Below are 16,470 nucleotides of genomic sequence, written 5' to 3'. Positions count from 1 at the left end.
CATTTTGAGCTCATTTTTGTGTGTGGTGCAAGAGAGTGGTGCAGTTTCCTTCATTTGTGTGTGGCTGTCCAGTTTTCTCAGCACCATTTGTTGGTACTTGGTTGTCCTTCCCTCATGTATATTTCTGTCCTTTCCCCATTGTATATTCTTGACTCCTTTGTTGTAAATTAATTGACCGCATAAGTGTGGGCTTATTTCTGGGCTCTCTTTTCTGTTCCGTTGATCTGCGTGTCTGTTTCTGTGCTAATACCGCACGATTTTGATTACTCTAGAGCTTTATCATATAGTTTGAAGTCAGGGAGATGATGCCTCCGGCTTTGTTCTTCTTTCTCTAGATTGCTTTGACTATTCTGGGTCTTTTGTGGTTCCCTACAAATTGTAAGAGTGTTTGTTCTTTTTCTGTGAAAAATACCACTGGACTTTTGATTGGGATTGCATTGATTCTGTATATTGTTTTTGGTAGTATGAACATTTTAATGCTATTATTTTTCCATTCCATGAGGACTGGATGTCTTCCCATTTATTTGTGTCTTCAGTTTGTTTCATCAGTGTCTTACAATTTGGGGTGTACAGTTCTTTCACCTCCTTGGTTAAATTTATTTTCAGGTATTCTTTTTGATGCAATTGTAAATGGTATTCTTTTTTTTTTTTTAATTTCTCTTTCTGATAGTTTAAGTATATAGAAACGCAAGATTTTTGTATATTGATTTTGTATCTTGTGTTACTAAAACTAAACTTAACTGGTTTTGACAGTTTTTTAGTGGAATCTTCATGATTTTTAATGTATTATATTACCTACAAATAGTGACAGTTTTACTTCTTTTTACTTGGATGCCTTTTATTTCTTTTTCTTGTCGTCTGGCTTGTATGGGTGTTCTAAGACTTCCAGTATATGTTACATCAAAGTGACAACAGTTAGCATTCTTGTCCCGTTCTTGATCTTAGAGGAAAAGCTTTTAGCTTTTCACTGCTGAGTATGATTTTAGTTATGTGTTTGTCATATATTGCCTTTATTATACCGAGGTAAATTCCCTCAGTACCTGCTTTGTTAAGTTTTTATCATAAATGGATATTGAATTTTGTCAAATGCTTTTTCTGCATCTATTTGAGATGATCATATGATTTGTTAAAAATGTTTATTTATTGGGGAGGCTGGGTGGCTCAGTCAGTTAAACATCCAACTTCGGCTCAGGTCATGATCTCATGGTTTGTGGGCTCAAGCCCCACGTGGGGCCTGTGATGACAGTGTGGAGCCTGGAGCCAGTTTCGGAATCTGTGGCTCCCTCTCTCTCTCTGTCCCTCCCCCGTGCGCGCGCGCGCTCTCTCTCTCTCTCTCTCTCTCTCTCTCTCTCTCTCTAATGTTTATTTTGAGAGACCAAGAGAGAATGCGCACTTGTGAATGTGAGCGAGGACAGGGCAGAGAGGGAGAGAGCATGGAGGGCAGAGCCCAGTGCAGGGCTTGATTCCACTAACTGAACTGTGAGATCATGATCTGAGCCAAAATCAAGAGTGGACGCTTAACCAACCTCACAACCCAGGCACTCCAGTTATATGAGATTTATACTTCGTTTTGTTAATGTGGTGTTTCCCATTGATCGATTTGTGAGTGCTGAACTAACCAACATTGCATCCGTGGAATAAATCCCGCTTAATCATGGTGTATGGTCCTTTCAATGTATTGTTGAATTTGGTTTTCTAATATTTTGCTGAGCAGTTTTGCACCCATGTTCTTAAGGGATATTGGCCTATAATTTTCTTCTTTTGGGCCATCCTTACCGGTTTTTGGTATCAGTGTAATACCAACCTCATTAACTGAGTTTGGAAGTGTTTATTCTTCTTCTGTTTTTTGGAAGAGTTTGAAAAGGATTGATATTCTCATTCAGTGTTTAGTAGAATTCACCATTGTTGCCATTTGGTCCCAGACTTTAGTTTGTTGGAGATTTTTCATTAATGATTCAGTCTACTTGCTAGTGATTGGGTCTGTTCAGATTTTCTATTTCTTTTGTCTTCATAGATTTTATGTCTTATGGAATTTATCCATTTCTTCTCTGTTGTTGAATATGTTGGCGTATAATTGTTCACAGTGTCTCTTATAGTCCTTTGTAAATTTTTTTTAAGTAGGCTATAGTGTGGGGCTTAAACTCACAACCCTGAGATCAAGAGTCACGTGCTCTACTGACTGAGCCAGCCAGGAGCCCCACTCCTTTGTACTTCTGTGTTATCAGTTGTAATGTCTCCTGTTTCATTTCTGATGTTGTTTATTTCAGTCCTCTCTTTCTTGGTGAGTGTACACAGGTTTTTTATGAACTTTTTGGGGATATGGATATTTATAGCAGCATTATTCATGATAGCCAATAGGTGGAGACAACCCTGATGTCCATCAATGGACCGATAGATAAAATGTGGTATATCTATAAAATGGGATAAAATTCAGCCATAAAAGGAATAAAGTAATGATAGGTCCTAGGACTTGGGTGAACCTCAGAACTGTTATATGAAAGAAGTCAGTCATAAATGTCTACATATTGTATGTTTCCATTCATGTGGAAGTCTGGAACAGGCAAATATATAGACACCAAAAGCAAATGAATGGTTGCTTAGGGCCAGGAAAGGGATGGATGGGAATGGTAGTGGGGAGGATAAAAAGGTGATAGCTTAAGGATAGAGGGTTTGGGATTTTTTTTTAAATGAAATATAGTTGACATATAACATTTGATCAGTTTCATGTATACATCATGATTTTATGTATATATCAAAATGATTGCCGTAGTAAGTCTTTGTGAACGTGTTTTTTTCTTGGATATATACATGTTTTAATTTCTTGAGTATAATATAGTTTGTACAGTAAATAAAATACTCTATAGCATGGCTATGTTCTGTTATTCTTTCAAGCACCTACCTGTATTTCAAATTCATATAATTCTTTTTTTTTTTTCCAGCGAGTACTGAGCCATCAAGATGATACAGCTTTGCTAAAAGCATACATTGTTGAATGGCGAAAATTCTTTACACAGTGTGATATTTTACCGAAGCCTTTTTGTCAACTGGAGATTACTTTAATGGGTAAACAGGGCAGCAATAAAAAATCAACCGTAGAAGACAGTATTGTTCGAAAAGTAAGTTTATTTTTGCTTTTTGTCCCCCTGACTAGTCTTCAGAAAGAGGGTTATTTTACAACTTTAGGAAGTAATTTAGACTTTAAGTGGGCTTTCCTACTTCACATATAAACTCCTTTTAAGTTCTTGCTGGGTTTTACTGAATAATACTGTCTTTCTTCCAACCGCATTGAGCTGCACTTCTGTTTCGTTATCCCACGTGGTGTTGAGTTGCGGATCTGTGCCTTCAGACATCACTGCCTTTTCCTAGTTTTATCTTCTGTATTCTGTTTCCTTCTTCTTTCTTTGTACTTTTACCTTCCTATAGATTACATTACTTTTTTCCTCTTTCAAAAATCTCTCATTAGATTACCTTCTCGTATCTTGGTGTTTCATTGTGACTAAGCTGCTATTATGTTTTTCTTTTTACTTGATTCTAGTTATTGTGAACTCATGTACTGTTTATTTTCATATTTTGCATAGTTTCTAGTTAAAAGTTCTGTGTCCAGAACTCCTTGTGATTTAATTGAAAGAACTCAGCTCTGAAAGTGGAATCTCAGGTGTTCTTTTCAACTCTTCAATCCTTAATGACTTAAGCTCCCTGTCCTCATTTCTCATATGTATTCTTGCTTCTGAGAATCAAATAGAAACATAGATTTGAAAAGTGAAAGAAAAGTACGAAATGCCTCTTGGACTTTAAACGACTTGCTACTTGCTGAATGCAAACTCAGGCCCTCAAATAGTTGCCTCGGCATTCCTGCCCCTTCCAAGCTCTAAAATTTGTGCTGATGTCGACAGGGATGCTGTAAATTTAGACACCCAGTGGTTCTCGGGTGGTAGAAATAACTGCAATGTGAGAAATTATCCCCCTCCCCCCCAAAAAAAAAAAAATACTTCTACGTGCTTTTTAATTTTCAGTTCCATAATCTTGTCCTCTCTTGTTTTTCCGTTATTCTTTTAATTTTTGCCATCCCCTACTGATTACAGGAATCAGCATCACTTAATGATTAAGACCGTAGATTCTGAGACCATAGTTGTTGGATTCAAATCCCAGTGTTGCCATTAATGAGCTGTATGCATGTGGGGAGTTAGCTTTCCTCTCAGTGCCTCTGAGTCTGCATTTCTAAAAAGGAGATAATAACACCTATATATCGGTATTGAGGATTAAATGAGTTACGTGTGGAAAGTACTTAGAGCAGTGCTAGGTACGTAGTGAATGTTACATACCTGTTATTTTTGTCGTTATTGATGCTACTGTTGTTGTTAATATATTTTCTGTATCTGACCCAGTTACTTGGAATGATAATACGTATGGATATGTGTGTAATATTTCCATCATTTAAATGGAACATCTTTCAGGTGGATTTGCGTGTGTTTTTTAAGATCTGGTATCAGGCAGGTTTTCATTCAGCGCTTTTTGCATTTATTGCGTGTTCGTACAAACCTGCACATGAGCATTCCAAACACTGACCAGTATTTCTGAAATGGAACCTTGTAACTGTAGGGGAGGTAACCTTTTCCAGGTATTACTGTATTTAATTTCTACAACAACCACTTAAGATTTGTATTCTTTCTTTTACTATTTTACAGATGGGAAAGCCAGTGAATAAGTAGTAGAGCTGGAATTCAAATCCATTTACGTTAGATTTTGAAATGTGTTCTTTAACATTTCCCATGTGTTTTTTACCAAATTTAAATATACTAGTTCCCTGAAGTATTCAAGTGAATATAGGCCTAAGAATGTGGTTTCCTTTTTTTAGTATTTATAGCTAAAGTTTTTGTGTGTCTGTATGGTACTTAGTATATTAATAATTGCAATGATTTCATACTTCTTTTTATCCTAGCTCATGCTTGATACATGGAATGAGTCAATCTTTTCAAATATAAAAAACAGACTCCAGGATAGTGCAATGAAGCTGGTACATGCTGAAAGATTAGGAGAAGCTTTTGATTCTCAGCTGGTCATTGGAGTAAGAGAATCCTATGGTATGTTCTGAACTTTCCTGATCATAATTTTTTCTGGAAATGCTGAGACAGTTACAGAATAGTACTGCCAGAGTTAATGTGTACTAGCGTAGAGTCACGTCTGTGTTCAGTGCCAGATGCTGTTAAGAGTACACAGAAGGCATGAAATCTCTTCGAGGCCACATAGAAAAACCCATATTTGTGTGGTTAATACTTGTTTTCTCCATGTCACTCATTTCTAGGCTGGCAAATCCTTTTAGTGGCCTGAATTAGAGAAATGCAGATTTGATTCTTTAGCTCCTAAAGGTGGTAACTAATTTTGTGCTTATATTTTCAGACAGTATGTTTATTTCATGTACATACTCCTCTCTGAACTTTTCAGTTTCTGGCAGTGCTCTTCTCATTTATTATTTAAGTCAGAAACAGTGTTTTCTCTGAGAACACTCCTCCTCCTCCTCCCTCTGTCTTCTAGCTCATCTGCATCCTCTGTTTCCTCTTGGAGGCCTTCCCTAATTCCCAGGCTAGCTTAGGTCCCTCTCACATTGATTCATAGGACCCGTGCCTCCCTGTCATCATAATTTAGTTCAGTTAACTTTGTTGTTGACACTGTATCTTTACTGGATGTAGAACGTGGGCACAAAGTACTCCTCAGTAAGAATTTTTTGTATTTTTTTTAAATTTTTTTTTTTTTTTAACGTTTATTTATTTTTGAGACAGAGAGAGACACAGCATGAACAGGGGAGGGGCAGAGAAAGAGGGAGACACAGAATCTGAAACAGGCTCCAGGCTATGAGCTGTCAGCACAGAGCCCGACGCGGGGCTCGCACTCACACACCGTGAGATCATGACCTGGGCCGAAGTTGGACGCTTAACTGACCGAGCCACCCAGGCGCCCCAAGAATTTTTTGTATTAATGAACCTGCAGTTATCTTTGATTGGCTTTCTCTATTATCCTCATACTTCTTGAGATATCATAGTGTTTAGGCTTTCATTAGCCATGTCCTTGAAATTTATTCCTCTTATATCAGCTACCACCAGTTTATACTGTGTAAACTCTGCTTCTGGACTTTTGAAACAGTTGTCTTATAGTGACCTTATTACTATCATTTGACCCATGTACTGTTCATGAGATTAATTTTAAAGTAGTATTTTATTTGATTTTACCCATTTAGTGGTTACACCATGCTGAATTCAGGTTACTTAACCTGAGATTCGAGACTTTTCATAACCACTCCTATTTTTTTTTCTTTTTGAGAGAGAGAGGGAGAGAGAGAATTCCAAGCAGTTTTCATGCTGTCGGTGTAGAGCCCAACATGGGGCTCAAACTCACAAACCCAGAGTTCATGACCTTAGCCAAAATCCAGAGTCTGATGCTCAACTGACTCAGCCACCCATGTACCCCTCCACAGCCACTCCTAACTTCCCATTCTACCTGGTCATTATACCTTGACTTGGCCTTGGGATTTTTGTACTTCAGATTATTTGCTTATTTTACTAGCTTCTGTGTAAATTCTAGTTTTCCCTTAAGACTCATCTCAAATCTCATCTCATCTGTGAATGGTTTCTTGACCATCTAGTTAGAAGTCATGCCCTTTCCTATGCAGAAATACAATAGCCCGTGTTATCTGTACTGTTTGTCACTTTAGTGCTTTATGCTGTTACCATTTTAAGTCTGTTATGGAGAAGGGTCTTGTATTATATTTGTTCTCTTGAGCGTTGTCACAGTCCCTTGCACATAATGACCCCTCACTATTTGTTATTTCAATTATTGTACTCAAAATACTGATTTGAAACATAATTAGAGTAAAATTTTATTTTCTGTTTTTCAGTTAACCTTTGTTCTAATCCTGAGGATAAGCTTCAAATTTATAGGGATAATTTTGAGAAGGCATACTTGGACTCCACAGAGAGATTTTATAGAACACAGGCACCCTCGTATTTACAACAAAATGGTGTACAGAATTATATGAAATATGTAAGTCGGAACTTAGTATATGTGATAATTTCAGCTGCTCTCTTGATATTCTTAAAAATGATTGCTATTTTGCTTCTGGGCAGGCAGACGCTAAATTGAAAGAAGAAGAAAAACGAGCACTACGTTATTTAGAAACAAGGCGGGAATGCAACTCTGTTGAAGCAGTAAGTACTTTTGTGATTATGTATTCTTTGAGATTCTTTGAAGTACGGTAGCCAAGGGATGGCAAATGTGTGGTGCAGGTCTTCCGACTCCTTTCTCTCATCTCTGGCCAACATTACTAATCGAGGACAGTCTCTCCCCTGGTATCCCGGCTTCAGAGGACACCTTATTCAGAACTCATTGTTCTTTTGAACTGACGTGCAAGACGAGATCTATTTGCCATCCCTGCTCCAGGCTTCACTACATTTAATGTACTTAATTTTTAATTTTTTTTTTTTTTTCAAAGTTTATTTATTTTTGGGACAGAGAGAGACAGAGCATGAACGGGGGAGGGGCAGAGAGAGAGGGAGACACAGAATCGGAAACAGGCTCCAGGCTCTGAGCCATCAGCCCAGAGCCCGACGCGGGGCTCGAACTCACGGACCGCGAGATCGTGACGTGGTTGAAGTCGGACGCTTAACCGACTGCGCCACCCAGGCGCCCCTAATGTACTTAATTTTTAAACAGTGTCCTTGTATTGTTTTATGCGTATCCGAAGTTAACCATGTTTGTGTTGCAAGTAAAATATGTTCCCTAGAGATATAGTGGATCCTTATAATTCACGATAATTATGTTCTGTAAAGTGGCTGTGATCACTGAAATAGTGACCATGGAGGGTATTTTTTTCTTGTTCTGAGAGGATGTTTTCAAACCTTATCTTGTGAGATAAAATACTACTTGATCAGAGAACATCAGTCTTTATATTGTTATTTTGGTGTTTTTATACTGTAATTTCCTCAAAAAAAAAAAAAAAGTGAAACTGATGAGAGATCATAGCCATGCTCTATTATCTGTCCTCGCTGTTTTCTTCTACATGGAGAGTGACCTTAACGTGCTGTCCTAAGGAAGTAAGAATCAAGCTTGCATAGAGTCTCGGAAATTGCTCACATATAGCAGTAGTGTTTCCTGTAGTTCTTTTCAGTCTTTGGGGATGAGGAGCTAGATTTAGATTTGCATTCCGGGTGGCGACATTCATGTTTCCCTGTAACCAAACATTTTCAGCTATGGATGGATTGATTTATTTATTTGCTTCTGACTTTTCTTTGGCTCTTCGGTCTTGAATGATAGTCATGTTCATTCTTTGTTCAGAAATCAGGCTGAGTTAGATTTTTTTCCTTTGGTTTTTATGTTTGTCTTTTCATAATATACAGTATGTGTCCTCTTTTAGTGGTTAAAATAACTCTCGTATTGGTCAGGAAAGTGGGCTAATTTCATGGTTATTTGTAGGAATTCTGTGTAGACCTTGAAAGCCAGGCTTGGGCTTCATTCACAGTGCAGGGAAGGCCAGTGAATGTTTCTAAGCCAGGTGCCTCGCTCAGCGCTGTCCTTCAGAGAGAGGACATGACTGGATGAAAGGTTCATTGGAATGGGGAAGAGAGAAGAATAGGAGGTGGGTGGTTTTTATGATCATTGATGCTGGGGTTTGGGAGCACCAGGGAGGACTGTAGCAGTGGGGGCATAGCCCAGAAGAGTGGAGAGAAAGGCTTCCCAGAAATGGAACCTGGTGTCTGTGGGTGGGGCTAGATATTAAAGGGAACTGAGTCCGTCCGGGTGTTTCTGGGGCTTTGGCCTGGGGGAAGAGTAAGTCTGGATGGTGCAGAAGAAATAATGAGTGAGCGTGAGGAGTTTGAGTTGATCCTTGTGCCTGGAGCGTCTGGGTGGGGATGTTGCAGTTTTGTAAGGTAGCATTGTTTTTCTGCTCTGGTTTATACAGCTTAATTTGTATTATATGCATATGAGACTTCAGGAAATTCAGCTATAGGTGGTCTAAGAATAAGAGAAAGCAAGAAAAGGAGAATGAGAAAGGCAGAGATACTCAAATACACATGACAGTTTGTATAGAACAAGTGAGCCTCCCTTTCTACTTTGAAACACATACACACACACGCACACAGAAAAAGTTAAAATAGAAGATGTGAATTTGCTCTTCAACAGTTAACACATAGTGTGAGGATCTCATCAAGCTGAATGATTCTAGAGTTTAAAGATAAGTTTTTTTGTTACTGTTTTCAACAGAGACCCTAAGTGCAATATAGCATGCTTCCAGAGAAATTGCACTTTATTGGAGATGTTGGAGGTCTTTTTGTGTGGTTTGTTTTTATTTTGTTTCAGTTTTCTGCTTATTTTTAAAAATTAAAATATACTTGATTCAAGTATAATGTATATACATAAAAGCGCACAGAAATCTCAAGTATGAATTATCACAAAGTGAACATACCTGTAAGATCACCATAACAAGAATTACCAGCAATTCAGAAATCTTTCAGAAATCTGTCATGCCCTCTCCAAATTACTGTTGCCATCTTTTTCTTCAAAGGTTATCACTCTGTTAACAATAGATTAGTATTCATCAGCAACCAATGTGTTGTTTGTACAACAAAATTTGGTACAGAGGACATACCACGTACAAAACTGTAGGATTGATTATAACATTGGGAATTTCAGGCTTAAAGCAGATGCATTACTATTTATATACCTCACTGAGCTGAGGCCCTGATACTGTGTATATAATATTTGTTACATTGCTAATTTACAGTTTCTGTTTTCAGAGAGAAATGATGTGTTAAATTGAAGTATGTTGTGATGGAAGGAACAGTAAACAAAAACTCACCAAGTCCTGATACAAATAAAGTATGAACAGTATTACTATTATTTATTTTTTTGAAGTAGGCTTCATGCCCAGCATAGAGTCCAAGATGGGGCTTGAACTCAAAACCCTGAGATCAAGACCTAAGCTGGGATCAAGAGTCAGATGCTTAACCGACTGGGCCACCCAGGTGCCCATGAACAGTATTATTTGAATAGTTAGTAAGAAACAAGTCACTTTCCATACTACAAATAATTCAAAGCAGACTTAAAATTCTCTGAGAAGAATTTCTAGAAGTCAGAACATGCCGTGCTATGTTCTTATATAGCAAACTATTCTTTTTAATGGAGGACAGTCATAATATAGGGAGAATATATTTTACTGTTACGGTCACTTCATGTGGGGTACACAGTAGTGCACTCCAGAATTTAAGATTAAAGTAAGTATGTTTTTGGCACTTTTTTCTCTCTGTAAATTAGCAATTTATTATGGTTAATCAACTTTAGTTAGTATGAATCATCCTCAGTTTTTTACACCTGATTAGTTTTTAACATATGCAGGAAAACACGTTTTTGGACCTGTTATGTTTTCTATAATAGAGGAACTCTCACCCAGGTAGTACCCAGTTGTGAGGCCAACCCTAATAAAGATCAAATGTACATTCAAGTAATGTTAATATAGTACTAAACAGCTTACTGGATTCTTTCATTGTTTATAAGAGTTTTATTTTGTTACCCTGCATATTCCAAGCAGCTGATGATATCATTTGCAAATGATGATGCTTACTTCTTCCTTTCTAATGTTAACATCTCCTATTTCCTTCAATGGACTAAATCTATTAATAGTTAGTTTTAGAAAAATGTTAAATATTGGGGATCTTTGTCTTCTTTCAGTCTTTCATGGGAATACGTCCACATTTTCATCACTAAGCATGGTGTTGGAGTTTGGCTTGATGTTTGCATTTTGTTAGGTTAAGAAGTATTCACTTCTTCATCTTTTATTATGAATATTATCAGAAATTTGTATACCATAGTCCTAAAGCCAGTATCTTATTTCATGGAGAAACACCAGTGTCCTTTCCACTAAAATCATGAACAAGGCAAGGGTGCCCACTATTTCTATTTCTGTTTAACATTGTATTGTATGCAAAGGTATCAGCCTTTGCACTTAGACTAGAGAAATCAATTGCAGTAATAAGAATGGGCAAGCAGAAGTAAAACTCTAAGTTTAGAGATGATTTGATAGTGTATTTGGAAAACTCCAGACCATCAGTGATAAAATTAACTCAAAAAATAAAGCAGTTCAGTAAAGTAGTAGGATGTAAAAATAATGTACCAAACTAATAGTCTTCCTATGCATAAATAATAAATAGAATATAATATTAACAAAAATCTCACTATGGTAATAACAAAGAAAATTAAATGCTTGGGAATAAATTTAACAAGAAATGTGTGAAACCTGTAGGAGGAAAACTTTTTACACACTCAAAAAGACACAGAAGTAGACTTGAAATATTGGAAAGACTATTCTTTTTTCTTTTTTTTAATTTTTTATGTTTATCTTTTGAGACCGAGCTCAAGTGGGGGAGGGGCAGAGAGAGAAATCCCAAGCAGGCTTTGCGCTGAATGCGGGGCTTAAACTCACGAACCCGTGAGATCATGACCTGAGCCAAAACCAAGAGTCAGTTAACCTAAGACTGAGCCACCCAGACTTCCCAAGACATCTATTGTTATTAAATTCTGTGACTCAGAATTATAAAGATGTCATTTCTTCCCTAAATGAATGTACAAATTCACCATAATTCCAACAAAAATACAACTTTAATAAAGTTAGGACAAGTTGATATGAAAGTTTGTGTGGAAAAATAAACATGTAAGAACAGCCAGGAAAATACTGGTAAAGAAAAACTGTGCAGAGCAAGCTCCATCAGACATTAAAACATCTTCTGTAAAATAATGTGATATTGGCACATAAATGCATAGTGGACCAGTGGGATCGGGTAGAAAGTCCAGAGTTTTATGTGAAAAAGGTTGGATCTCAAATCATTGGGAGTGAAGATAAACTTTTTAAAAGATGGTGATGGGAGGGGCATCTGGGTGGCTCAATCCATTAGGCCTCTGACTCTTGGTTTTGGCTCAGGTCATGATCTCATGGTTGGTGAGTTTGAGCCCCACGTCTGCACTGGTGGTGCAGAGCCTGCTTGGGATTCTCTCTCTCATTCCCTCTCTCAAAATAAATAAACTTTAAAAAAAAAAAAAAAAGATAGTGATGGAACAACTCGGTAGCCATTTGGAAAAAGCTGACTCTGTGTATTACAGCATTCAGTCATACAGGTCCTAGAAGAGTTCCTCTTTAACCTTGGTGTCTTTTTTTTTTTTTTCAACTTTTTTTTTTTTTTTTTATGGGACAGACAGAGACAGAGCACGAACGGGGGAGGGGCAGAGAGAGAGGGAGACACAGAATCGGAAACAGGCTCCAGGCTCCGAGCCATCAGCCCAGAGCCTGACGCGGGGCTCGAACTCACGGACCGTGAGATCGTGACCTGGCTGAAGTCGGACGCTTAACCGACTGTGCCACCCAGGCGCCCCTAACCTTGGTGTCTTTTTAACATGACTCAAAATTCAGAGTCAGTAAAAGAAAAGATTGATAAATTTGACTAGATTTTAAAAATTATGAAAAGAATCATAAAGTCAAAAGGAAACTGACAATCTGGGAAAACATATTTGTGACATATATCACAAAGAGGCCTCTTAGCCCTGCTATATAAAGAACTTTGAAAAATTGAGGAACAAAAAATGAGTAAGAACCTGAAAGAAAAATATTGGAAAAAGATACAGACAAATCACAGAAATATATACCTAATAATGGCCATTAAACACAGAAAATACTCAAACTAGGGGTGCCTGGGTGGCTCAGTCGGTTGACCATCCGGCTTCGGCTCAGGTCATGATCTCACAGTTTGTGGGTTTGAACCCTGCATCGGGCTTTGTGCTGACAGCTTAGAGCCTGGAGCCTGCTTGGAATTCTGTGTCTCCTTCTCTCTCTGCTCCTTCCCCACTCATGCTCTGTCTTTTTCTCTCTCCTTCAAAAATAAATAAAAATACTAAAAGAAAAAAAGAAAATGCTCAAACTCATTCTTTTTTTTTTAATTTTTTTTTTTTAACATTTATTTGTTATTGAGAGACAGAGAGACAGAACATGAGTGTGGGAGGGGCAGAGAGAGGAGGAGACACACAATCTGAAGCAACCTCCAGGTTATGAGCTGTCAGCACAGAAACCCTATGCGGGGCTCAAACTCACAAACTGCGAGATTATGACCTGAGCTGAAGTCGGGATGTCCAACCAACTGAGCCACCCAGGCGCCACTCAAACTCATTCTCACAGGAGATTTCCACCTTATAAATATGGAGGGCAATTGATAATCACTATTAGACAAATATCACAGTAGTAATTGTAGAAAAGTTTCACTAATGGATATTAAAGTTAATGGCCAAAGTTTGAGGTGAAGTGGACCACTTTAGTAGTTTCAAAGTATATTCCCCCGGACAGTTACTAAGGGAAAAATAGTAACTTTACAATGGAGAAACCCAGAAGACCTTGTCTTTGTCAGGTGATTAAGGTTTACATTACCAGTAATAGGACATAATGACATGATGTACCTTGAGAAGAGTACCTCATTTCTGTGGTATTCTCATCAAAACTTGAAAAGTGCCAAGATCAAGGGTGCCTGGGTGGCTCAGTCGGTTGAGCGTCTGACTTCAGCTTAAGTCATGATCTCACAGTCTGTGAGTTCAATCTCTGCGTTGGGCTCTGTGCTGGCAGCTCAGAGCCTGGAGCCGCCTTTGGCTTCTGTGTCTCCCTCTCTCTCTGCCCCTCTCCTGCTCATGCTCTGTCTCTCAAAAAATGAAAAAATGTTTAAAAAAAATTTTTTTTAAATGCCAAGATTAAAAAAAAGAGACCGAGGAACTGCCCCAGCCCAGGGGGCACTGGTGAGCGTGTAGATAAGATGCAGGAATAGGGAAGAGACCTTAGTGGGAACACGGTGAGTTTAGAGTCAGGTCTGTGGTTAGGTGATGTAGTGTGCTGTTTTCGTGGTTGTGATGGTTGTGCTGTAGTTATGTGTGGGACGACTGTTAGGGGAAATCGGGTAAGGAATGTGTAGGCACTCTATGCTCTTTCTGCAACTTTTTTGTAATGCTAAAATCAAAATAAAATGTAAAAAAAAAAGCAGATTATGAAGAATGCCTTTTTAATTTGGAAAGCATCAGTGGAGTTGATCACATGGCATTTTCCTTCATTGAACTAATTCAGTAAACCACATTTAACAGAGTTCCTAACGTTACACCATTCTTCCATTTTAGGAATGAACACAAAGTTCCATTTTTTTAATGGATAAACATTTGTACCCCAAAGGGATTTTGACATATCCTATGTAGCCAATAAAGTTACTGCCAGGATCTTCCTCTCAGTTTCTTATGTGTAGAATGTTTAAATGTTAAGTTTATTGTATAACAAGAATAATATCTTTAGGATCCTTTGGTAGATTTATCCTAATTCAACTTTTACTTGAAATTGCTTGTCGTTAGTAAAGCAGATTATGACAGGGACGAATCAGTGGAAAGTTAGTAATGCTGTGAGTTATTTAGTTATCACAGCATACAGATGCCCATACACAAAAGGTGGGAAAAAAGTGGAGAACAGTTGAATTCTAGATTAATATTTTTGAACTAGGATAACTCATTTTGAGCTGAAATCTCTAGGCCAGAGGTTTTCGATGGAGGTAACATCTACCTCTAAGAAGTATTATCCAAATTTGTGGAGGGTTTTTTTGGTTGTCACAGTGATTTTTAGTGAATGGGGTCAGGAATGCTACATGTCCCAGTGCTCTGGTGGTCCCACATAAAGATTGGATCACATCCCAGAAGTAACGGTCCGTGTCCCACTGGCCACTCATGTAAGGGAGCATCTTGTTTATACTTGGGTCTAAAACTGAATTTTATTTTACGTATAAACCAAAATATTTTTGCATGATATTAATAATACACTTTATTTTCCAGGGATAATATTATTGTATTAGTTGGGGAAAGATAATATTTTTATTGCTGTTTGGCATTTAAAAATTTTTTTACTGTCAGAAACTTCCGTCACTTGTAGTGGTACTGCTCATGGTGTCTGAGTCACCAGCATACCTGTGTGGGACTGCGTTTCTGGTTGTCGCATTCCCAGCAATGCCACATACAGATGAAAGTATCTGACTGCTCTGTTGTATCTTCTCATTTGGTTGTGCCCAAGAATTTACAGGTTGAAATACATACTGACTTATTATAAAGAACTTTCCTTTGATGTCTGCTGTATATTATGATTAGAGAGTTATATCAATGTTTTTGAAACAATATAGGTAAATTTCATGTCAGGATTTGCTCTATAAAGGGCTGTTTGGTCTGAAAGCTTTGGGAACCAGTGCTCTGGTATTGGAGAGCCATGAAAGTTGATGACTAGGGGATCAAAGCTGCACTTGGGGAAGATTCATATGCCGTGGTGTGTATGACCTTTAAAGAGGCAACTTGCAACTTTTGCTGCAAAAAGCAACTTGCTTTTAGTTGTTGACACTGCAGTAAAAGGTTTTCAACTAGGTACGTGATGATAAATGAATGGAAAGGAAGGCATGTAAGAGACATTTTGAAGGAATAATTGAAAGAAATTTTATTTTACTCGTTTATTTTCAAGTAAGCCCTATGACCAGTGTGGGGCTTGAACTCATGAGCCCGCGATCAAGAGTTGCATGTTTTACCAACTGAGCCAGACAGGCGTTCCCTAAAAGACATTTTAATAACCTGTAGGATGACTAAAAGATGTTGAGCCTGAGTTATTAGAATAATCTGACAGTAGAGTCAGAGGGGAGCTAGTTGTGAGAGCCCTCTCCAGTTTTTAAAAGATTGTATACTTAGAAGACTCCAGGGTGTTTTAAGTTAGAATTTTGGGGAAGGCAGTGTGTATACATAAGAGAACCCTACTTACGAAGCACTTGGTGAAAAGCAGTGAAAAATCATTGTCTTCAGTGTCTGATAGGTAATGATGAGTTACAGCTTTTGTTGCCTGGCTCCGAACTAGAGCTTTTTCCACTGGACTGCTTTTCTTCCAGTGGGATGGCCCGTGGGATAAGGGTAGACATTCTACAATCTAAGGACTTGTTCGTTTGTTTGTTGGTGAATATGCCCTGGGTTTATTGAGGAACGGGATCCTGTAGCTAGAGATCACAATCCTCTAGATTTTGTTTTGTTTTGTTTTGTTTTTTTCATTAGACCATTTGAATGTGTGTTTACTGAGCACTCAGTTAGTCAGTAAATATGTAGTTAGTCTCTGTTACTGATGAGGGAGGAGAGGGAGTACCTCATGGACAAAACAAAGTCCTGCTTCCTACAGAGTTAACATTCAGATAGAGAAGGATGTATAAAGACAAGTAAACCAGTAAGTAAAAATGACTTCTAAAGAAGTTTTATTCAATTTATTTTAAACTAAAAACAAAATACACTTTTCCTACCCTTAATCCACTGCCTCTTGCAACCATCGATCTGTTCTCTGTATCTTTGAGTTTGGGGTTTTTTTCTCTTTCCCTTTTCTAAGATTCAGTGTATGCGGTTAAGCAT

General features: G+C 37.9%; 1 protein-coding gene across 3 annotated transcripts in view; it reads left to right on the top strand.

Moving 5' to 3' along the window:
- CUL5 (cullin 5) overlaps positions 1-16,470 on the top strand; it is a 100,709-nt gene that overhangs the window by 44,784 nt on the left and 39,455 nt on the right. For all 3 annotated transcript variants that reach the window (XM_086679213.1, XM_025927963.2, XM_086679212.1), the window contains 4 exons: positions 2,940-3,116; positions 4,940-5,081; positions 6,890-7,035; positions 7,119-7,199. In XM_086679213.1, coding sequence (XP_086535339.1) covers positions 3,060-3,116; positions 4,940-5,081; positions 6,890-7,035; positions 7,119-7,199 — 426 coding nt within the window. In that variant the 5' untranslated portion in view covers positions 2,940-3,059. The remainder of the gene's footprint in view (positions 1-2,939; positions 3,117-4,939; positions 5,082-6,889; positions 7,036-7,118; positions 7,200-16,470) is intronic.

The sequence above is a fragment of the Puma concolor genome, chromosome D1 (assembly GCF_028749965.1).
Source record: "Puma concolor isolate L17-30 chromosome D1, mPumCon1.1.hap2, whole genome shotgun sequence".
Classification (NCBI taxonomy): Eukaryota; Metazoa; Chordata; class Mammalia; order Carnivora; family Felidae; genus Puma; species Puma concolor.
Note: the sequence above shows the minus strand (reverse complement) of the source record. Positions and strands in the feature narration are given on the sequence as shown.